Genomic DNA, 24861 nt, shown 5'->3' on the forward strand with positions numbered 1-24861 from the left:
CATTGCTCCTCGAAGCACGAAGCTGAAAACACCAGCCTGAAGATGACGAATGGGACTTCGTCGAAACGTCGCCAAGACACTTCCAATTTTACGCGGGACAAAACCCGAATAACCAAAGACCTACGTATATAAATTTATATATATAAATTAATTGGCTCACTGTGATAAGAGGATAGACTCAACGTGAGAGGCTGTAATCTGTCTCCCCGGTCACCAGGACTGCAATGCGACAGTCCTGGTGACTTGTGAGGACGTAAGTCTCCTCACCCACAAGGAGTGGCTGAGGAAGTATGTACAAAAGTGCATTGCACACACATTGGAGAAAGTTGTAAAACTCAAAAGTCCCTCCCTGTAGATCAGGCGTGGGCAACTAAGGCCCCTTTTACGATTTTCTGGGACTTCAACTCCCAGAATTCCTGAGCTAGCCATGCTGGTTCAGGGATTCTGGGAGCTGAAGTCTACAGGTCGTAAAGGGACCATAGTCGCCCACCCCTTGCTCTAGGTCAGGGGTGGGGAACCATGGTGCTTTTATGACTTGTGGACTTCAACTCCCAGAATTCCTGAGTCAGCCATGCGTTCTCCCCCCCCCCCCTTGAGACCTTCTGACAAGCAAAGTCAATGGGGCAGCCATGCTGGCTGAGGAATTCGGGGAATTGAAGTCCACAAGTCATAAAAGGGCCATGGTTCCCCACCCTTGCTCTAGGTCAGGGGTAGGCAATCTTGGCTCTTTCATGACTTGTGGACTTCAACTCCCAGAATTCCTGAGCCAACATGGCTCAGCTTGGAAACCTCTCCCTTTCCCCTCAGCATGGCTGGCTCAGGAATTCTGGGAGTTGAAGTCCATGACTCCTAAAAGAGCCAAGGTTGCCTATCCCTGGCCTAGGCCTGTGTTTTTCAACGTTGGCCACTCGGAGATGGGTAGACTTCAACTCCCAGAATTCCTGAGCCAGCATGGGGGAACTATGGCCCCTTCATGACTTTGGATTTCAACTCCCAGAATTCCTGAGCCAACATGGCTCAGCTTGGAAACCTCTCCCTTTCCCCTCAGCATGGCTGGCTCAGGAATTCTGGGAGTTGAAGTCCACCGGTCATAAAAGAGCCAAGGTTGCCTACGCCTAATCTAGGTCCATAAAATGGGGATGTGAAGAGGCTTTATTTAAAAATATTAATTCCACGTAGTCAATACTGAACTTTTACAAAAAATGACTCTCAGATAGACACTTCAAGACAAAAAAAAAAAAACCTCCAGAAAAGGGATTTTCTCAGCTTCTTCCTCAAAACGTCCGAACCTATGGCAGCCAACGATACTCCACAAAATACCTCCAAATCAAGTGCCATTCCGTACCATCAGTAATTCCCGCGTCCCATTCCTGTTTCCAGAAAGACCTCCTTCACACACACCTTCCTAAATTTCCCTCCGTTTTCTCGTCAAGAGAGACCGCCTTTCCCGTCTCCAACTTCAACGTCAACCCGCCTTCTTCTCCCAGACATCCCAAAAGTCATAGTTATCAAATCGAAGGGGAATTTTATGACTTTATGGGCTAGCACCACAAACCCGCGCAAAGAGGAACAGCCTACTCGCTGGAAGGGTGGTGGGGTGGGGTGGACAGACCGTGATGCGTTCGAGACACATCAGAATTGGTGGATCCATCTCTACAAACCAGGTGATGTCTCGCCAACTGTCCAAGCCTCACAAGTCTTGCCAAAAAAGGATGACCCAGCTATCTTTTCAAACATGAATGCCAAACAAGCACAGCATAGCACAACACCCTTCGTACCTCAACTAACTCAGCTCTGCTGTGTATCTAGATCAGGGGCCTTCAAACTTGGGCCTTTTATGACTTGTGGACTTCAACTCCCAGAATTCCTCAGCCAGCAAACCTTTGCTGGCTGAGGAATTCTGGGAGTTGAAGTCCACAAGTCATAAAAGGCCCACGTTTGAAGGCCCCTGATCTAGATTGATCTCTGCCCAGAAGAAGTGGACTTAGCTCCAGGCCTGCCAACCCAATGGCATCTACTATAGTTAGTTCATGCCTTAATCCAGTGTTTCCCAAACTTGACAATTTTAAGGCATGAGGACTTCAACTCCCAGAATTCCACAGCCAGCGTTGCTGGCTGTGGAATTCTGGGAGTTGAAGTCCACATGCCTTAAAATTGTCAAGTTTGGGAAACACTGCCTTAATCCACCAACCCATCCATCAGTTCTCCAGTGAAAAGAGAACGCTCCGGAGTTATTGCATTGAAAGTTGATGTTGTTACAAAGAGTTTTTGACAAGGTGAATATCTGGGAAAAGAAAGGAGAGGGGTGGGGTGAACCGCCGTCATTTCAAGCCTTTGAAACCAACAAAGGGGGGGGGGCAACTCCCAGTTTTCCTTGCTTGGGACAATTAAGAAAAAAAAGGGAGGGGGGAAAAGTTGTGATAAAAATGTCCTCCGCAAACTTCAGAAGTCAAGCCCTGTGCGTTTTTTTGTGTGGGGCGAGGTTCGTCTTCCCCCACGGGTGGGATCCAGCTAAGGGGGCACACCACCACGGAGGTTACATGATGCAGCATTTATTCTTGTGGTTCTGGGGATCCTTGAAACGCAGGCGCTGCTTCGGCCGGTATTTCTCCAGATAGGTCAGCTGCTTGCTGTTGATGGCGCCTCGGCGTTTCCTGCAAAGAGGAGGAAGAGGAAGGAAACATGTTGTGTGCTCCTCAAAATGTCTGAAAGTGATCTTTCCATGTAGGGAGGAGAGATTTTGGTCTAGGGGTTAAGGCAGGGGTCCCCAACGCCTAGTCCTTGGACCGGTACCGGGCCGCGGCATGCCAACAACCGGTCTGCACAAACAAGCAAAGCCCCTTCCGTGGGATGCAGACAGCACACAAAACCACGCATTCTCCGATCCGTGGAAAAACCTCTCTCCAAGGAACCCGTCCCTGGTGCCCCAAAAGTTGGCGACCTCTGGGTTAAGGCACCAGGCTGGAAACCGGGAGAGGGTGAATTCTAGTCCCACCTTAGACGGGCAAGCCAGCTGGGTGACTTTGGGCCAGTCACCAGGAGACAATGAGTTCTAGTCCCTCCTTATGCATGGAAGCCAGTTGAGTGACCTTGGACCAATCACCAGGAGGCAGTGAGTTCTAGTCCTGCTTTAGGCATGAAAGCGGGCTGGGTGGTTTTGCACCAATCACCAGGAGACGGTGAGTTCTAGTCCCACCTTAGTCATGAAAGCTGTCTGGATGACTTTGGGCCAATTACTAGGAGACAATGAGTTATAGTCCCGCTTTAGGCATGAAAGCTGGCTGGGTGACTTTGGGCCAATCACAGGATGAGGTAGATGGAAAATTGCCATTAAGAGAAATGATAAAGTACTTTTGAATTATATTTTAATTAACAGGTGATGTTTTGAAAGCATTAACTAATACTATTAACTGGCTGAGTGTGATGACCTGTGTACAATTCTATGAAGAAACATTTTTACAAGAAGTGCCAACTGAAAGTCACAAATGGTGTAAGATATTACACGTGTAGGGGAGTGTGGTTTTCTGCACATTGTATAAACTTCCCTTTTTCCTATGTGTGTGGTCTCAAGATATGAATTTCTCTCTTTTAGTGTGTTATAGGTAGATAAGAAGTCATCTATTAGGTTAAGCGTGGGCGCCAAGCTGTATAAAAATGACACCCTCGGAGTAACTCAGGGTTCAGAATCTGTCATGTGAATGCTCTGAACCATTGTGCACAAATAAAGCCTGTTTTCTCCAACCCTTCGTGGTCTTGTCTTCTGATGTAAGTATCGTGGTTTTTTCCACAACAAGGAGACCATGAATTCTAGTCCCTCCTTATGCATGAAAGCCAGTTGAGTGACTTTGGATCAATCACCAGGAGACAGTGAGTTCTAGTCCCGTCTTAGGCATGAAAGCCGGCTGGGTGACTTTGGGCCAATCACACTAGGAGACAGGGAGTTCCAATCCACCAGCTGATCTTCCTGCTTAAGGGGGGGACTAGAACTCACCGTCTCCTGGTGATCGATTATTAATTAGACTTGTTGGCTGCCCATCTTGCCAAGAAGCCCAGCATCATCCAAATCATCCACCTGGCTTTCATCTTAAGCCGGGGCTATAACTCACCGTTCTCCTGGTTTCTCGTCTGATGCCTGAACCACTAGAACAAACTGATTCCAGGCAACAACATGGACACTTCCATGCGGATTTCTTGGCATGAGTAGGAAAGTGATCTCCCCCCCCCCATGTCTTCTTTTGAGTTGGAACTTTTAATCCAGGTCGTTAAGTACCTTTTGGGAGGATCCATTGTAACTTAAAATGGTGACTACGCAACTGGTCGTTAACTTGAGGACTACCTGTTCTTGGCGCCCTGTAGGCATCCACAAGAGTTTATTGTGATGTCAATAATTTTTGACTCTTCCAACACAATTTGGACCGCGTGCAGGAATGAACGGGTCTCCTGCTTCCAGTTTAGAAGCAAGCCTGCTTGGAGAATTAAGATTATAAGCCATTTCCAGGGCTTAAGATAATGCATTTATTGCGATTTTGTTCAGAGTTGGGGAAGGAGGGATTTGAAGCACCTCCCCTGTCTATACTCTGAAGTGGTACCACCCAGTGGGAAAGATTCCTGCCAATTGTCTATGGAGGTTCTCAGTCACCCAGGTTGTGATTGTCCCAAAGGTGCTTTTTCGGGAAGCAACTGGACTTTCTTTGTTCTTCTTGGAAGACTTTTCGCTTCTCATCCAGGAAGCTTCTTCAGCTCTGACTGGATGGTGGGGAATGGAAGGACTTATACTCCTTGCCGACAATTGGTCATTTGCATTCTTTTAGAGAGTCTTTGAGGCCACTTGGAGGTTTATCCGTGTGCTCAGGGTCACTTCAACAGTGAAGGGACCCAGGGCAGAAAACATCCTGCAGGCAAGAAGGCTTCACACCCATTTTCACTACTCAGGTGAGCCTGAAGACATAAACCTCCAGGTGGTCTCACTGCCTCTCTAAAAGAATGTAAATGACCAGCTGTCTGCAAGCAATATAAATCCTTTATAAAGAGTGGCCTTTGTTTTTTAAATGTGGATGGACTGCTGAATCTTGTCCTGATGGGTTTGTTCTCCTATGCTGTACCCTGCAAGTGGCCTCAACAACTCTCTAAAAGAATGCAAATGACCAGCTGTCTGCAAGGAACATAAATCCTTTATCAATATAAAGAGTGGCCTTTGTTTTTTAAATGTAGGTAGACTGCTCAATCTTGTCCTGATGGGTTTGTTCTCCTATGTTGTACCCAGCAAGTGGCCTCAATGACTCTCTAAAAGGATGCAAATGACCAGCTGTCTGCAAGGAACATAAATCCTTTATCAATATAAAGAGTGGCCTTTAGTTATTAAATGTAGATGGACTGCTGAATCTTGTCCTGATGGGTTTGTTCTCCTATGCTGTACCCTGCAAGTGGCCTCAACGACTCTCTAAAAGAAGGCAAATGACCAGCTGTCTGCAAGGAACATAAATCTTTTCTAAATATAAAGAGTGGCCTTTGTTTTTTAAGTGTAGGTGTCCTGATGGGTTTGTTCTCCTATGTTGTACCCTGCAAGTGGCCTCAACGACTGGAAGGATTTATATTCCTTGCTGGCAGCTGGTCATTTGCATTCTTTTAGAGAGTCGTTGAGGTCACTTGGAGTTTTATCCATGTCCTCAGGGTCACTTCAACAGTGAAGGGACCCAGGGCAGAAAACATCCTGCAGGCAAGAAGGCTCCACACCCATTTTCACTACTCAGGTGACCCTGAAGACATAAACCTCCAGGTGGCCTCAACGACGCTCTAAAAAAATGCAGATGACCAGCAGTCTGCAAGGAGTATAAATCCTTTCTAAATATAAAGAGCGGCCTTTGTTTTTTAAACATAGATGGACTGCTGAATCTTGTCCCCATAGGCTTGTTCTCCTATGTTGCACCCTGCGTGGCCTCAACAACTCTCTAAAAGAATGCAAATAACCAGCTGTTTGCAAGGAGTATAAATCCTTCCATTCCCCACCATCCCGTCAGAGCTGAAGAAGCTTCTTGGATGAGAAGCGAAACGTCTTCAAAGAAAAACAAGGAAGTCTTGGGTTCCTGTATTCTTTAAAGATGTGCCAAGTAGTTGCCCACTGACCGGTGGTGGTCCATCTCCACCAGAGCCAGGTGGCACAGAGGCTTCCAGAAGAGGCACTTACTGTCTAATGAACTGGATGGCGTCTTCATATTTCATTCCGCTCTCAATCAGGGCGAGTGCGACCAGAACGGGAGCCCTGGACAGGAAAAGACAGAAGTGAGATCAGGCCCACAAAGCGATATTATTTCTCTATTCCAATTTGAAAACAACAACAACGACAAAATGGCTGAAGAATAATAAATCAGGACGCCAAGGCTGAAAGGGGGGGGGGGGAAATCCAGTTACACAAAACTGAACATATGGACTTGTGTTTTCTAAACTTGGTGACGTTAAGACGGCTGGATCTCCTGGGGAATTCTGGGAGTTGAAGTCCATCCATCCAGTTAGAACCATTAACCAGTGGAACTACCTGCCTCCAGAAGCGGTGAATGCGGCAACACTGGAAGTTTTTAGGCAGAAACTGGACAGCCATTTGTCTGAAATGGTATAGGGTTTCCTGCCTGAGCAGGGGGTTGGACTAGATGACCTCCAAGGTCCCTTCCAACTTTATCATCATCATTATTATTATTATTATGGATCATCGCACAGTCAGCCAGATGTTCAGATTGGATTTGGCATTTTGTCTACCTATCGAGTCCTTACCCAGGACCTGGGATAGGCAGATGTGGATGTTTGATGGTATTACAGATATCGTCGCAGATGGAAGCAGTTCCTAGTAAGGCCGCCTTTTGCAATTGACTAATAGTGAATTTGTCAATGCCAATGGTGTTCAAGTGGTGCTCCAGTTGTTTTGGGATTGCACCCAAGGAGCCTATGACTATTGGTACTACCCTTGCTTGCTTTTGCCACAGTCTTTCTATTTCTATTTGTAGGTCTTTGTATTTTGTTATCTTCTCCAGTTCTTTCTCTTCTGTTCTGCTATCTCCAGGCACTGCCACGTCCACTATCCAGACTTTTTTGTCTTTCTTATCGACAATTGTTAAGTCTGGGGTGTTATGTTGCAGGTGCTTGTCTGTTTGAATTCTGAAGTCCCAGAGCAGTTTAATTTTATCATTTTCTATGACTTTCTCTATTTTATGATCCCATAAAATAGAGAAAGTCATTATTATTACTATTACTATTATTATTATCTTAAAACTGGATCTAAACTGAGTGCCAACCTACAAGTTCTTTTCTACCACGTATATCTAAATTAGTGAAGGTAGTCAAACTCTTGGCCACGGATAATTGCAGAGTTTTGTGCAAAGGAAAAATGTCAACAACATAGTGCTTGTTCCTGGGTCAGAAACTGCCAGGTGGGCACTCACCGTCCCAGGCCAGCCACACAATGGACAGCGACGCAGCAGCCGGGATCTTCGCAGAATTTGGTCTTCAGCAGGTTGAGCCAGTCGTCCACAATTTTGTTGGGTGGTGGAGCTCCATCATCAAACGGCCAGTCCTGGAGAAGAAGACCAGAGATGAGAAGTCCTTGGGGCTCTCTGAGCTTGCTTGTTTACTTAAAGACGTTTCATGACCCAACTAGGTAACGTCATCAGTGCTAGAAGGGAATGGGGTCTGTGGAGGAGGAGGAGGAGGAGGGGGAGTGTGGGGTCCTTGGTGCTCCCGAGCTTGTTTAGACGTTCCATGACCCAACTAGGTAACGTCATCAGTGCTAGAAGGGAATGGGATCTGTGGAGGAAGAGGGGGAGTGTGGGGTCCCTGGTGCTCCCGAGCTTGTTTAGACGTTCCATGACCCAACTAGGTAACGTCATCAGTGCTAGAAGGGAATGGGATCTGTGGAGGAAGAGGGGGAGTGTGGGGTCCCTGGTGCTCCCAAGCTTGTTTAGACGTTCCATGACCCAACTAGGTAACGTCATCAGTGCTAGAAGGGAGTGGGGTCTGTGGAGTAGGAGGAGGAGGGGGAGGGTGGTGTCCTTGGTGCACCTGAGCTTGTTTAGACGTTCCATGACCCAACTAGGTAACATCATCAGTGCTAGAAGGGAGTGGAGTTTGTGGAGAGGAGGAGGAGGACAACTGTGGGGTCCTTGGTGCTCTGAGCTCGCTTGCTTACTTGCAGACGTAGGTTTGTTCTCTTATGTTGTACCTTGCAAATGGCCTCAACGACTCCCTAAAAGAATGCAAATGACCAGCAGTCTGAAAGGAATATAAATCCTTTATAAAGAGTGGCCTTTGTTTTTTAAATGTAGGTGGACTGCTGAATCTTGTCCCGATGGGTTTGTTCTATGTTGTACCCTCCAAGTGGCCTCAACGACTCTCTAAAAGGATGCAAATGACCAGCTGTCTGCAAGGAGTATAAATCCTTCCCTTTCCCACCATCCCGTCAGAGCTGAAGAAGCTTCTTGGAGGAGAAGCAAAACATCTTCAAAGGAAAAACAAGGAAGTCCAGTTGCCTCCTGAAAAGGCACCTTTGGGTCAACCATGACTTGGATGACTGGGAATCTCCTTAGACCAGGGCTTTTCAAACTTTTCACTCATTGTACCACTTTTAGGATATAGCAATACCCAAGTACCACCAGTCACCTAGCAAGGTGTCAAAAACTTGATGACAAAAAAAAAAAAGTGATTAAGTATAGGTAGTCCTCGACTTACAACAGTTCGCTTAGTGACCGTTCGAAGTTACAATGGCAGTGAGAAAAGTTCCCCGCAAGCCACAGCCGAGCAAGACACCTGCCTACCCACCTGCATTCTTCCTCCTGTCCGAGGTTTTCATTGTTGTGAGCATTTCTGTTGAGGATTGGCAGTGGGGGTGGGCTGGGGGGTGTTTGGTTTTTATTCCCCCCCCCCGTCTGCTGGGTGGCTGCAGCAGGTTTTGGCCACTTCACATGACCCCGGGACACTGTGACCGTCATAAATATGAATCGGTTGCAAGCATCTGAATGTAAATCACAAGACCCTGGAGATGCTGCAACAGTCCAGCTGATCGGCGCTTCTTCTGGGCTCAGCAGAAGCTCCCGGATCAGTGCTGCTTTCCAGCTGATTGGTGCTTCTTCAGGACTCAGCAGAAGTGTCAGGAACAGCACCGAGCTCCAGCTGGACCCTGGCACTGATCCTGGCGCTTCCGCTGAGCCCTGACAGCCCTGCAGCTCCAGTTGTCTCTTGCTCAGGCCTGTGCGGTGCTGACACCGGTTCAGCTCATTCCCCTCCCCTGCTACCACTTTTCTAGGATGGTCGCGTACCACCTGCCAGGTGCCCATGTACCACAGGTGGTACCCGTACCACTGGTTGAAAAGCCCTGCCGTAGACAATAAGAGGGGAATCAGACCTTGTGTTCTACAGGCATTGGCCAGACATTTAAGAAGGTGGGGAGAGGGTGTAGGAGATCAGTGGTACCACCAGCAGCTTTCCTTCTGATCTGGATTCAGGTGGGACATTTCTGTGATATTACATCGAACCCTGGTGGCCCTCAGAGACCAAGCGAAGCCCTTGAAATCCCACATCCACACAACCCCGGAAGGGATGTCTTTGGATCCCGGAAGAGAGTCCTACGTGGGAATTTCAGAATGAAGAATTGGTGCCGTTCCAGATCAACAGCTGGGATGAGAAAACAAAGCAGGATAGACGAAGCGGCTTGTGCTTTTTCCAACAAAAATGTGCATTTCTTTTTAGAATGGGGGTTTTTATTTTATTTTAAACAGAAACGCCCAGAAGCTAAGATTAAAACACCCGCATCCAAGGTGTTTTTGACTGCATCGTGCACCTGCGCTTAAGTTGGCACTTGGCTGCAGGCAGGAAGCAACCATGGAGAGGTTGCCCAAGTCTTCCTTTCCCTTACAAACCACACAACACAACTTGCTGAAGCCAAAACTGGGGGCCGGATGGAGATCTTCTGATGGAGGTGGACCCCCGTCCCTAAGAACTGGCTGTCTCTCATGGAAACGGTAATGCAGATGGATGTCCCGTACGGGTCCTTACACAATTAGAGCAGTTCGCTTAATTTAATCAAGAATGTAATGCAACATAAGTTTGTTCGATCATCTGTACTGTGTTCTATGAAAAGTTATAGCCAAATAACCAGGAAAAAGGAAGCACAACTTGCTTAGGTTGATCTCAGGTAGCTTTCCTTCCTCTGATTGTAGCCAATGAGCATGAGCATTTAGAGAGCCAATCAAAGGTCATCTTATTTGGCCATGAGCCAATCAGATCACAGTAGGATTCAGTTATCGATGTTGTGTACTGAAGCCGAGAGGAGGACATTGGTCAGTGTGTTATGTGATGGCTATCCAGTTGGCTGGGTTTTTTTGTGTTCTTTCATTGAGTAAGCTTGTAAAATGTAATAAAATTAAACTAATGGTGCAAGGAGTTGACTGGTCTCCCAGAAAGCGATGTAAAATACTATTTATTAAGTGAACAAGGCTACAGTTCTAAAGAAATTAGAAGAAAAATGGGTGGAAACTTAACCAAAGGTGGCATTTCTACTGTACACTTTTCCCAAAAGGTTTCCACAATTTTGGCCACTACTATATTCTGTTCTGTTCTGTTCTGTTCCGTTCCATCTATTCTATTCTATTCTATTCTATTCTATTCTATTCTATTCTATTCTATTCTATTCTATTCTATTCCATATTTTCTATTCTATTCTATTCTATTCTATTCTATTCTATTCTATTCTATTCTATTCTACTCCACATATTCTATTCTATTCTCCATTCCATATTCCATTCAACATTTTCTAGTCTATTCTCCATTCCATATTCCATTCCACATTTTCTATTCTATTCTATTCCACTCCACATATTCTATTCCACTCTCCATTCCATATTTTCTATTCTATTCTATTCCATATTTTCCATTCCATTCCATTCTATTCCATTCCATATTCTATTCCATTCTGTTCCATATTTTCTATTCTATTCTATTCTATTCTATTCTATTCTATTCTATTCTATTCTATTCTATTCTATTCTATCCTATCCTACCCTACCCTACCCTATCCTATCACTGAGGACATTCCCTGGTTGGGTCATGAAACGTCTGAAAGAAAACAAGCAAGCTCGGAGAGCACCAAGCTGCCCCCCCTCCCCGACCCCCTCACCCATTTCAACCCTAAGGCACAAATATTCTCTTTTATTTTTGCAATGTCATGGTTTGCACGCAATTCAATCCCTTTCTCTTAGGTTTTTGAAGAGTTATCCTGAGGACAGGCAGGATGTTAAGTCCATTCAAGTAACTTTCCTTCCAACACAGCACTGAGTTGGAAAAAAAATAAAAAAACAAAAAGGTTTGCATAACAAATATAGACGTTATGAAAGGCAGGATTTTAATTGTTGGGATTGAGACTTCGGTTATTTCCCAGTGACAACTGATGGAGGAACTAATATCCTATCGTAATCATCACAGCCAATCTCACTGCAGGCAGCTACGTTTCTACACGACCAGAAATAATACCATTATTCCCTCCCCCCCCGCCAAGATTTTCAGCTGCTGCCCAAGGGAAAGAAAATTTGGGATTATGCAATCTGGGACCTTTTGGGAGGTGGAGAATTTCCTTCTCCAGTTGCAAAATAACCTTGGCCAGACCTTTTTAAAGGCTGCCTCTTGAGATGGTCAGAAATAGGTGCTGTGCATCTCACTTAATTTGTGCGTTGGGGACAAAAGCATTATTACTCTTTTCTGTCACTAGAAGAAAACATCTGTAGCTCAGGATTGAATGTGTAGTTTTTGGTGCTCTCTGAGCTTGGCAGTTTTCTTGCAGACGTTTCATGACCTAACTAGGTAACGTCATCAGTGCTAGAAGGGAGTGGGGTTTGTGGAGAGGAGAAGGACTGTGGGGTCCTTGGTGCTCTCCAAGCTTGGCTGTTTCCTTGCAGATGTTTCATTACCCAACTAGGTACCATCATCAATGCTAGAAGGGAGTGGGGTTTATGGAGAGGAGGAGGAGGAGGAGGAGGAGGAGGAGGAGGAGGAGGAGGAGGAAGAGAAGAAGGAGAAGGACTGTGAGATCCTTGGTACTCTCTGAGCTTGGTTGTTTTCTTGCAGACGTTTCATTACCCAAATAGGTAACATCATCAATGTTAGAAGGGAGTTGGGTTTATGGAGAGGAGGAGGAGGGGGGAAGAGGAGGAGGAGGAGGAGGAGAACTGTGGAGTCTTTGATGCTCTCTAGGTTTGATAGTTTTCTTGCAGACATTTCATAACCTAACTAGGTAACGTCATCAGTGCTAGAAGGGAGTGGGGTTTGTGGAGAGGAGGAGGAGGAGAGAAGAACTGTGGAGTCTTTGATGACCTCTAGGTCTGGTAGTTTTCTTGCAGACATTTCATAACCTAACTAGGTAACGTCATCAGTGCTAGGAGGGTTTTTTTTTTTTTTTTTTGCTCTTACTTGTATATACTAGTGGCTTGTCCTATCAGTGTTGATCTGAGTGTTCTTGGGGGGTTCCAAACCACAAAGAAGAGGGAGTCAAGCTATTCCCCAAAGCACCTGACGACAGAGCAAGAAGCAACGGATGGAAACTCATCAACCCAGAACTAAGGAGAAACTACCTGACAGTTAGAACAATTAGCCAGTGGAACCACCTGCCTCCAGAAGCTGTGACTGCTCCAATGTGGAAGTTTTTAAGAAGAGACTGAACGGGCATTTGTCTGAAATGGTATAGGGTTTCCTGCCTGAGCAGGGGGTTGGACTAAATGACCTCAAAAGTCCTTTCCAGCTCTATTATTGTTAGGTAATGAAACATCTGCAAGAAAACCACCAACTCAGAGGACATCAATCTACAATCCTCCTCCTCCTTTCCATAAACCGAACTCCCTTCAAGCACTGATGATGTTACCTAGGTGGGTCATGAAATGTCTGCAAGAAAAAAAAGTCATAAAGGCGTCAAGTTCCCATCCTGGCTCAGGAATTCTGGGAGTTGAAGTCCACAAGTCGTAAAGGGGCCAAGTTTCCCACCTCTGCTTTAGCATAAAGCCATCTTTTTTTTTTTTGAATTAGCATCCATTCTAAGTGAGATCATCGCATAAGCCAGTGGTGGCGAACCTATGGCACGGGTGCCAGAAGTGGCACTCAGAGCCCTCTCTGTGGGCACGTGCGCCGTCACCCCAGTCCTAGGCCTTCAGCTGGGTTTTATAAAAACTTTCTGCTTTAGGCCTCCACCGCCGTGTGCAAAAGAAAAAAAGGTTCAATCAATCAGTCAATTTCAACTTCTCGCGGGAAGAAAAAAGATCTTGCAAAGTTGGAATTGATTGATTGAACTTTTTAGTCCCACCCAGTCTGCTGTAACCACTGCAGCCACGCCACCATATGGGCAACGCCTACCCAATGGGCCACACCCACCCAGCACCCGACGATGCATAAGTGGGTTTTGGGTTGCAGTTTGGTCACTCGGTCTCTAAAAGGTTCGCCATCACTGGCAGAAGCAGCTGGTTTTTGCCATGAACAACCTCCCCCCCAGCTCTTTAAACTGGTTTATGCTTCCCAACGGATGTCGTACGTTAAATCAGCCAGCTTCCCGAGGATTTCCCTTTTACATCTGTTTCCAGAGGGAAACAGTCTGCTGGTCAGGAGAGAGCCCTGGAAAATTTCCGCCTTGCTCATGACTCAATAGCATGGAGACGAGCTTGGATGACTCAAGAGAGGAACATATTGAGAGGTGAGGAGTTTTCTCGTTTTCTGGAATTCTGATTGCGTGATCATGGGGACGCTGCAGAGGTTGTTAACTGTAAAAAAACCCTGCTCATAAGTTACTTTTTTTTCAGTGCTGTTGTATCACTAAATGAACTGTTGTAAGTCAAGGACTATCTGGAGTCTGGAAAGAGTGCAGAGAAGAGCAACGAAGATGATCAGGGGACTGGAGGCTAAAACATATCACAAACAGTTGCAGGAATTGGGTATGTCTAGTTCTGGCTATGCTGACTCAGGAATTCTGGGAGTTGAAGTCCATGAGTCATAAAAGAGCCGAGGTTGCCTACCCCTGGTCTAGTTTAATGAAGAGAAGGACGAGGGGGGACATGATAGCAGCCTTCCAATATCTCAGGGGTTGCCCCAAAGAAGAGGGAGTCAAGCTATTCTCCAAAGTACCTGAAGGCAAGACAAGAAGCAATGGATGAAACCAACCAAGGAGAGAAGCAACCTAGAACTAAGGAGGAATTTCCTGACAGAACAATTAATCGGTGGAACGACTTGCCTCCAGAAGTTGTGGATGTAATGTCTAATTTAATGAAAAGAAGGACCAGGGGAGACATGATAGTAGCGTTCCAATATCTAAGGGGCTGTTCCAAAGAAAAGGGGGTCAACCTATTCTCCAAAGCACCAGAAGGCAAGACAAGAAACAATGGATGGAAACAAATCAAGGAGAGAAGCAACCTGGAACTAAGGAGAAAACTTCCTAACAGTGAGGACAATTAATTAGTGGAACAGCTTGCCTTCAGAAGTTGTGGGTGCTTCATCACCGGAGGTTTTTGAGACTGGACAGCCGTTGGTCTGAAATGGTCTAGGGCACGGGTTGGCAACCTTGGCTCTTTTATGACTCGTGGACTTCAACTCCCAGAATTCCTGAGCCAGCCACGCTGAGGGGAAAGGGAGAGGTTTCCAAGCTGAGCCATGCTGGCTCAGGAATTCTGGAGTTGAAGTCCACGAATCATGAGGGAGCCATAGTTCCCCCATGCTGGCTCAGGAATTCTGGGAGTTGAAGTCCACGAGTCATAAAGCGGCTTGGGCCTAGGCCAGAGATAGGTAACCTTGGCTCTTTTATGACTCATGGACTTCAACTCCCAGAATTCCTGAGCCAGCATGGGGGAACTATGGCCCCTTCATGACTCGTGGACTTCAACTCCCAGAATTCCTGAGCTAGCCATGCTGAGGGGAAAGGGAGAGGTTTCCAAGCTGAGCCAGGCTGGCTCAGGAATTCTGGGAGTTGAAGTCCCCGAGTCATGAAGGGGCCAAAGTTCCATGTTGGCTGAGGAATTCTGGGAGTTGAAGTCCACAAGTCATGAAGGGGCCATAGTTCCCCCATGTTGCCTCAGGAATTCTGGGAGTTGAAGTCCGCAAGACATGAAGGGGCCATAGTTCCCCCATGCTGGCTCAGGAATTCTGGGAGTTGAAGTCCACGAGTCATAAAAGAGCCAAGGTTGCCTACCCCTGGTATAGGTTCTCTTGCTTGAGCAGGGGGCTGGACTGGAAGACCTCCAAGGTCCCTTCCAACTCTGATGATGTTTTATGTGAGATCGGAGTCTGGGGTCAAATAAACCCATTGAATTTCAATCTCAATTTTGCGGAACGTACAACCTTGCTGAACCCACGTGAGCCCAGGCAGGACATTTTAACTCCCTTAGAAGAATTTGTGATACTTGATCTTCTGGGTTGCTTCAGCCAAGATTAAGGGGGAAAAAAAAACAACAACCCCGAAACGCAGAGACTTACCATCACTTTAATGCCATCCTTTTCCAGGGGCGTCTTGTCGTAGGTCACTTCACACACCCTCACAACGGTGGTTGCGCCGTATTTCTTCAGGTCCTGCCAGGAAAAAGGGGAAAATATTTCAGATTACCTTACTCTCTGCTTAAGACTCCAGTCATGGCTAAAGCAGTCTCATCTCAAGAACATTTGTCTAAAAATGTTTTACAGATGGCATATGACACCAGTAAGATTAACGAAAATGTTTAAAAATACTTTGAATAATTGCTGGGAATGTAAACAAAGACCAGGTACTTATACGATCGTATCTGGTGGACATGCCCTAAAGCAAAAAAGTTTTGGGTTAAGATACATACGTGGTTGGAAAAGATGATTAAAAGACATAATTTATACCAGAATTGTTTTTGTTAGGCATATTAGGACCTGATTATGAGAAGGAGAATGAATATTTAACATTGCATGTCCTGACAGCAGCGAGAATAGCATTTGCCCAATACTGGAAAAATGAAAACTTACCAAGTGAAGAGGTTTTAATTAAGAAGATCTTAGAATGTGCAGAAATGGATAGATTGACTTTAAAGAGAAGTTTAAAGTTTAGAGTTTAAAAAGAAGATTCAGTTCTTTAAGTGTGAATCAGTTCCCAAGCTTCTGAATTTTGATCATGTGATCTTGGGGGTGGGTTGGGGATGCTTCAAAGGCCGTAAACGGTGAACAACCACCTTAAGTCACCTTTTTCAGTGTCCTTGTTAACCTTGAACCGTCACTAAACAAAACGTTGTAACATGAGGACTATAATAATAATAATAAAAGTTGGAAGGGACCTTGGAGGTCATCTCGTCCAACCCCCTGCTCAGGCAGGAAACCCTACACCATTTCGGACCAATGGCTGTCCAGTCTCTTCTTAAAAATTTCCAGTGTTGGAGCATTCACCGCTTCTGGAGGCAGGTTGTTCCACTGGTTAATTGTTCTCACTGTCAGGAAGTTTCTCCTTAGTTCCAGGTTGCTTCTCTCCTTGATTAGTTTCCATCTGTTGCTTCTTGTCCTGCCTTCAGGCGCTTTGGAGAATGGTTTGACTCCCTCTTCTTTGGGCAGCCCCTGAGACACTGCTATCCTGTCCCCCCTCGTCCTTCTCTTCATTAAACTAGACATACTCAATTCTAGCAAATGTTCCTTATATGTTTTAGCCTCCAGGCCCCTGATCATCTTTGTTGCTCTTCTCTGTACTCTTTCTAGAGCAGCGGTTCTCAACCTTGACAATTTTAAGGCATGTGGACTTCAACTCCCAGAATTCCACAGCCAGCATTGCTGGCTGTGGAATTCTGGCACTTGAAGTCCACATGCCTTAAAATTGTCAAGGTTGAAAAACACTGTTCTAGAGTCTCAACATCTTTTTTACATCGTGGTGACCAAAACTGGATGCCGTCTTCCAAGTGTGGCCTTACCAAGGCCTTGTAAAGTGGTATCAACACTTCACGTGATCTTGATTCTGTCCCTCTGTTAGTGGGTAAATCCCGGTGCTGTTGCTCTTAAGCCCCGAAGGGCAGAGGATACCCTGATATTGAAGGCTTAGCGATAGCCTGCCAATCATAGTCCCTTTGGCCGAGATAGACTTCAGATCTATTTCTGGTGCCTAAGGGCTGCACGAATTCTTCTTAACGGCCGAAACGGGGTGAGCAAACGATGTGGGTGGAAAGGCTGACCAGCGGGGAAGTAGCAACGGCCGAGGCGCTCAGGTTTCCTGACCCAGAAGAATGTTGTTTTTGAACCTCTCGTGCTCAATTTAGGACTTACACAAATGCTTTCCTCGGATTTCCCCTCGCGAAAGGTCGCAAAGCAGTTGCTGTTGTCAGCTCAGAAGAGACACTTGAAGGTCCTCAGGACAACGTTCTCGAGTCGCCCTTGATCTACAAAAGCGGGTCAAGTTAGGCCGGTTCAAATGCCTAGCGAGACGGGTTTTCTGTGACACCTGCCAACTCTGGAAGGAATTCAGACAATGCGCGGTTTGTCCTCGCCTTATGACTGCCACTGAGCCCAACACGCTGGTTTGCTAAGCAAGGTGGCTGTTTAAGTGAGTTTTGTCCCGTTTTACAACCTTTTCTGCCACAGTTGTTAAGTAAATCCCTGCAGCTATTTGGTGACTCATCTGTCTACCTACCTACCTATCTATCTGTCTGCCTGCCTACCTACCTATCATTATCATCTATCATTATCTCTCTATCTCTATCATCTATATCATCTACCTTTTTCATTATCTCTTTCTATTATCTATCTATCTATCTATCCATCCATCCATCCATCATCTATATCATCTCTATCATTATATTATCTGTCTGTCTGTCTGTCTGTCTATCTATCCATCCATCAATATCATCTCTATCATCCATCTCTACTATCTATCTATCTATCTATCTATCTATCTATCTATCTATCTATCTATCTATCTATCTATCTACCTACCCACCCACCCACCCATCATCTCTATTCTATCTATCTATCTATCTATCTATCTATCTATCTATCTATCTATCTATCTATCTATCTATCTATCTATCTATCTATCTATCTATCTATCTATCTCTATCCATCATCTATATCTCTATCATTATATTATCTGTCTGTCTATCTATCCATCCATCAATATCATCTCTATCATCTATCTCTCTTATCTATCTATCCACCCATCCATCTATCCATCCGTCCATTATCTATCTATCTATCTATCTATCTATCTATCTATCTATCTATCTATCTATCTATCTATCTATCTATCTATCTATCCATCCATCCATCCATCCATCCATCCATCATCTATATCATCTCTATCATTATATTATCTGTCTGTCTGTCTATCCATCCATCAATATCATCTATCTCTACTATCTATCTATCTATCCACCCATCCATCTATCCATCCGTCCATCGTCTCTATTATATCTATCTCTCTATCTCTCTCTATCTCTCTCTCTATCTATCTATCATTTTCATCTCTCTCTCTCTCTCTGACATGACTTCCCCATCACAAGACTGACTGACCACACAAAGCCGTTATCCACAGAAGAACAACAACTCTGACATCCCCTAAACTCCGCTGAAGATATTACCCAGCCAGATAATTAAACATTCGGAAACCCACCCACAAGCTCGGAGAACAAACCTTCACCCTCAACCTACACCCAGGTTACAGATATTCACCCCTATTGCAAATAAATCACGTTTTTCAGTGACGTGGTAACTTCAAAGTGTCGTTAAATGAACGGTTATATGTTGAGGCCCGCCTGTTTTCTGCCTGAGGCCAAGGAGATCTGTGGACCATCTGGGAATCTTACGGGAATCTTGAGTTCCAAGGCAGAAAAACAGGAGAAAATGTTTGAGTATGCAACATGAAATTATAACAAGCAAGACAAGAAGCAATGGAAACTGATCAAGGAGAGAAGCAACTTAGAACTAAGGAGAAACTTCCTGACAGTTAGAACAATTAACCGGCGGAACAACCTGCCTCCAGAAGCGGTGAATGCTCCAACACTGGAAGTTTTTTAAGAAGAGACTGGACAGCCATTTGTCCGAAATGGTACAGGGTTTCCTGCCTGAACAAAGGGTTGGACTAGATGACCTCCAAGGTCCCTTCCAATTCTATTACTATTATTATTATTATAACTGAGTGAGAGGCCTTTGACGTCGCATCTGACTTATGTCCACAACTGAGGCCCAAATTCCTGTTGTTAAACGAGACACTTTATTTAGGATGGTTGCAATGTCCCGTCTGTGTGTGTGTGTGTGTGTGTGTGTGTGTGTGTGTGTGTGTGACATGATCCCCCTTTGGTCCTTAAGCCAATGGAGAAGCCGGATTCACTTAACCACCATCCCCAGCGATTCGTTTAACAATCTTGACAAGGAAGATGGAAAAAGGGGGCGAAACCCGCTTAGCGGCTGCCTCGCTTTGCAACAAAAAAGTTGGGCTCAATTGGGTGGCCCTTTTAAGATGAGGAATACCCGTATGGCACGGGATCGAAGTACTGAGGCACCGGGGGTGGTGGTGGTGAGAAAGTGGATCCCTTTGCTACAGGTCTGGAGGGAAAACGTTATCCCGGCCCGCGGACGGCAATCCATCTCCGGCTGATGATCCAAGAGTAAACAAGGGCATTTATTTTTAATCCCCGCAGGTATGCCACAATTCCGGCGAGTCGCCCGTGTAACCAGAGCAACATCTGTGGACGACACATCCCCATTGGAGGGAAGGCAGGGGAAGGTACAGCTATAAACAGCACCTTGGCCGAGAGCCCAGGTATCAAAGCAAAAAAAAAACAACAACAACAAATCAAAAAAACCCCTCTACCTATCTGTGTGTCACGCGCCAAGCCAACAAGTGAGGGAAGGCGAGGAAGGGAACGAGAGCGGTGGGAAGGTGTCAAAACGCACGAAGGGAACCATCATTTGGGCTAAATCCACTTGGAAAAAAGGAGAAGCCACTAAACCAGTTGGATCTCCTTTACAGGGAATCACGCTGTATAAGCCCGGTTCAACAGGAGTAATCTTTGCAACTGTTTTGCCGAGATGTACAGCAGTGGCCAAAATGGTGGAAACCTTTTGGGAAAAGTGTACAGTAGAAATGCCACCTTTGGTTAAGTTTCCACCCATTTTCCTTTTAATTTCTTTATAATTGTAGCCTTATTTACTGAATAATACTCTTTTACATCGCTTTCTGGGTGACCAGTCAACTCTTTGCACCATTACTTTAATTTTATTATGCTTTGCAAGCTCACCCAACGAAAGAACACCAAAAAACCCAACCAACTTGATAGCCATCACAAAACACACTGACCAATGTCCTCCTCTCAGCTTCAATACAGGACATCCATAATTGAATCCTACTGTGATCTGATTGGCTCACTGGCAAAGCAAGATGACACCCAATTGGCTCTCTAAACACTCACGCTCATTGGCTACAATCAGAGGAAAGAAAGCTACCTGAGATCAACCTAAGCAAGTTGTGCTTCCTTTTTTGGCTATAACTTTCATAAAATACAGTACAGATAATTGAACAAACTTTGTTGCATTACATTCTTGATTAAATTATCTTTCCACTGATATCTAATTTTATGGTACTTCCCCCCCCAAAAAAAAGTCGTGTTATTAGCCATCAAACCTTAAAAATACACTTTTCCCAAAAGGTTTCCACCGTTTTGGCCACTACTGTATAGTTAGAGTCCCTTAATGTGAAACGTCCCTCAAGTGAGCTCCGTGTAAACCAGTGGTTCTCAACCTTTTTAATGCCGCGACTCCCAACCGGTCGTAAGTCAAGGACTACTCAACTGGTCGTAAGTCGAGGACTACTCAACTGGTGCAGCACCGTTTGCAGAATGGGACTTTTGGCGGGCTCAGCAGGGCAGAGACAGCCTGGACAATTCCTATTGGCTTTTGAAAGCCAATAGAATTAGACTCTATTCAAGAAAGTCTATTCTATTGGCTTTCAAAAGCCAACAGAATAAAAGGGAATAGTACAGCTAAGGAAAAGGGGGGAAAAAATGGCGGACTGCGTTGTTTGGCGACCCCCGTGAAATGGTCGTTCGACCCCAAATGGGATCGCGACCCACAGGTTGAGAACCGCTGGTGTAAACCTTCTCAAGTCAGGACGAGGCTTCAAGGCCATTTCTGGAAGATAGTCCTTGACTTACAACAGTTCATTTAGTGACCGTTCCTGAACAAGGGATGGAAGCTAATCAAGGAGAGAAGCAACCTGGAATTAAGGAGAAGCTTCCTAACAGTGAGGACAATCAACCAGTGGAACAGCTTGCCACCAGAAGTTGTGGGAGCTCCAGCACTGGAGGCTTTTAAGAAGAGATTGGACAGCCACCTGTGTTGAATGATATATGGCAGGGGTCCCTAACCTGTGGGCCACGGCCTGCTGGTCATTGGGCCGCGGGATAGGCTGGCCGGTGCGCGCGCACACCCTCACTTGGGCTAGTTCCAGGTTGTTTCTCTCTTTGGTTAGTTTCCATCCATTTCTTCTTCTCCTGCCTTCAGGCGCTTTGGAGAACAGCTTGACTCCCTCTCCTTTGGGGGCAGCCCCTGAGATACTGGATCACAGCTATCATGCCTTTCCTAGTCCTTCTTTTCACTATAATAATAATAATAATAATAATAATAATAATAATAATAATAATAACAACAACAACAACAACAACAACAACAATAATAATAATAATAATAGTAAAGTTGGAAGGGACCTTGGAGGTCATCTAGTCCAACCCCCTGCTCAGGCAGGAAACCCTACACCATTTCGGACAAATGGCTGTCCAGTCTCTTCCTAAAAACTTCCAGTGTTAAAGCATTCACCACTTCTGGAAGCAGGTTGTTCCACTGATCAATTGTTCTAACTGTCAGGAAGTTTCTCCTTAGTTCTAGGTTGCTTCTCTCCTTGATGAGTTTCCATCCGTTGCTTCTTGTCCTGCCTTCAGACGCTTTGGAGAATGGCTTGACTCCCTCTTCTTTGTGACAGCCCCTGAGATACTGGAAGGCTGCTATCATGTCCCCCCTCGTCTTTCTCTTCGTTAAACTAGACATACCCAATTCTAGCAACCATTCCTCATATGTTTTAGCCTCCAGTCCCCTAATGATCTGTGTTGCTCTTCTCTGCACTCTTTCCAGCCTACAGGAAGTCCTCGACTCACAACAGTTCCTTTAGTGATGGCTCAAAGTTACGACGGCACTGAAAAAAATGTGACTTACGACTGTTTTTCCCAGTTACAACTTTCGCGTGTTCCCCACGATTACGTCATCAAAATGCAGATGCTTGGCAACTGGTTCATACTTATGACCGTTGTAATGCCCCAAGGGGTGGGTCACGTGATCCCTTTTTGCAACCTTCTGACAACCAAAGCCACTTAACAACCAGGTTAATTACTTGTCCCCTCTGAGGTGACCACTGTGGAAAGAAATGTCGTAAAACGGGGGCAAAAAATCGCTTAAGAACTACTCAAGTTTAACAACATAAATTTTGGGCTCCGTTGTGGTCGTTGAGGACTACCCGTACAACTAGCCTACAATGACGTTGTTATGTTCTGACGGTTCTCTCCTCAAAGTCCTAACCAGGATAGAACCTGCTTTCTTCTGAAGCTTCACGAGCTCAAGGATCTCTGTGACCTTTATTGACATCCAGCTGCCCGCTCTCAGCGGTTATAGCTTACCTCAATGAAAGTGTTCAGGGTGGCGTTGGTTGGGTTGTGGGTGATCAGGAATCTCATATTCTTGTAGCACACTTCCACCGGGGCGGGCCTGTTCATGCGCGCCATGCTGGAGACCAACCGAGGTGGACCGGAGGCGGGTCGGCGGGTCACAAAAACCGAACCACCTCCCGAGAAAAAACGAATTGCAAAGCCCAAAAAACAGAACTAAGGGACGAGAGCCTGACCGGACTCTGTTCCTGCTCAATCAACACAACCGTTGTGCTAGTAACGTCGGATTCTCTAAATCCTCCAATTTAGGAAAAAAAGGAACCCTGTGCTTGAGGCCGAGTAGTAATACTTTTGTTTTTTTTGTTTTCCTCTGAAAAAAAAAAATATCCGTAGAGTGTGCAATTTTAAGTAGTCGTCCTCCCGTCTTTCCTTCTGTAGCTTTCCTTCTTAGTTCTCTTCTCCTCCTCACAAAGGCCTCTGCATTCAGCGAACACGCCGGTGTATCTCTTGGGCTTTCAGGTTACCCCATCTGGATATGTAAAATATTTGGGGGCAAGGAGAAGGGCCCGGGGCAGCTCAGGGTAGAGTGACTGCCGGTGGAAGCTTTCCGTTGACCCGAACGGCCATCCACGGGGTCTCTGAATGGTGAAGACTGAGGGCTCGGGGCCAGGCTTCGGGCAGGGCCCAGTCCTCTTTCAACGGGAAGGATGTTGTGCGTGGCAGTGCTCAAAAGTGCGCCCAGCCCCCGCCATAAATCCACAGGTGATCAGCATGCAGGACAATCTGGAAGAGCAAAAGAGAGATTCTCGGTCAGAATTCCACCTGGCGGACTGGAAAACGTAGCAGAAGTGGGTTGAATTAGGCAATTATATACATTTAGGATCCGGGTGTCAAAAATTCAGAAAGGGCCTAGCTTGACTCTGGCTGGGGTGTCATCTCTATCCGAACAAAGAGAGAGAGAAAAAAACTCTGTACATATTCATTTGCACTGATGATGTTACCTAGCTGGGTCGTGAAACGTCTGCATGAAAAACCACCAAGCTCAGAGAGCACCAAGGACTCCACAGTCCTTTCCTCCTTCTCATCCTCCTCCCTGCAAACCCCTCTCCCTTCTAGCACTGATGATGTTACCTAGTTGGGTCATGATACGTCTTCAAGAAAACCATCAAGCTCAGAGAGCACCAAGGTCCCCACAGTCCTTTCCTCCTTCTCATCCTCCTCCCCCTCCTCCTCTCTGCAAACCCCTCTCCCTTCTAAGCACTGATGATGTTACCTAGCTGGGTCATGAAACGTCTGCAAGAAAACCACCAAGCTCAGAGAGCACCAAGGACTCCACAGTCCTTTCCTCCTTCTCATCCTCCTCCCTGCAAACCCCTCTCCCTTCTAGCACTGATGATGTTACCTAGTTGGGTCATGATACATCTTCAAGAAAACCATCAAGCTCAGAGAGCACCAAGGTCCCCACAGTCCTTTCCTCCTTCTCCTCCTCCTTCTCTCTGCAAACCTCTCTCCCTTCTAAGCACTGATGATGTTACCTAGCTGGGTCATGAAACGTCTGCAAGAAAACCACCAAGCTCAGAGAGCACCAAAGACTCCACAGTCCTTTCTTCCTTCTCATCCTCCTCCCCGAAAACCCCTCTCCCTTCTAGCACTGATGATGTTACCTAGTTGGGTCATGATACGTCTTCAAGAAAACCACCAAGCTCAGAGAGCACCAAGGTCCCCACAGTCCTTTCCTTCTTCTCATCCTCCTCCTTCTCTCCGCAAACCCCTCTCCCTTCTAGCACTGATGATGTTACCTAGTTGGGTCATGAAACGTCTGCAAGAAAACCACCAAGCTCAGAGAGCACCAAAGACTCCACAGTCCTTTCCTCCTTCTCATCCTCCTCCCCGAAAACCCCTCTCCCTTCTAGCACTGATGATGTTACCTAGTTGGGTCATGATACGTCTTCAAGAAAACCACCAAGCTCAGAAAGCACCAAGGTCCCCACAGTCCTTTCCTCCTTCTCATCCTCCTCCTTCTCTCTGCAAACCCCTCTCCCTTCTAGCACTGATGATGTTACCTAGTTGGGTCATGAAACGTCTGCAAGAAAACCACCAGGCTCGGAGAGCATCAAGGACACCCCCCCCCCAGTCCTCCTCTTCCACCCTGCAAGCCCCATGCTTTTCTGGCACGGAGGATGTCACCTCATCATCACCAACTTCATCTACTTGGTAC

At 45.9% G+C, this 24861-nt stretch overlaps 1 protein-coding gene across 5 annotated transcripts in view; it reads right to left on the reverse strand.

The window, feature by feature from the left end:
- Positions 1-2305: 2305 nt before the first annotated feature.
- PTP4A3 (protein tyrosine phosphatase 4A3) overlaps positions 2306-24861 on the reverse strand; it is a 100353-nt gene continuing 77797 nt past the window's right edge. For all 5 annotated transcript variants that reach the window (XM_039366825.1, XM_039366829.1, XM_039366826.1 and 2 more), the window contains 5 exons: positions 22656-23426; positions 15478-15570; positions 7431-7561; positions 6185-6259; positions 2306-2654 (listed from right to left, as the gene is read on the reverse strand). In XM_039366825.1, coding sequence (XP_039222759.1) covers positions 2537-2654; positions 6185-6259; positions 7431-7561; positions 15478-15570; positions 22656-22760 — 522 coding nt within the window. In that variant the 5' untranslated portion in view covers positions 22761-23426 and the 3' untranslated portion in view covers positions 2306-2536. The remainder of the gene's footprint in view (positions 2655-6184; positions 6260-7430; positions 7562-15477; positions 15571-22655; positions 23427-24861) is intronic.

Source organism: Crotalus tigris, unplaced genomic scaffold, assembly GCF_016545835.1.
Source record: "Crotalus tigris isolate CLP2741 ecotype Arizona unplaced genomic scaffold, ASM1654583v1 scf7180000020425.245734, whole genome shotgun sequence".
NCBI classification, from domain to species: Eukaryota; Metazoa; Chordata; class Lepidosauria; order Squamata; family Viperidae; genus Crotalus; species Crotalus tigris.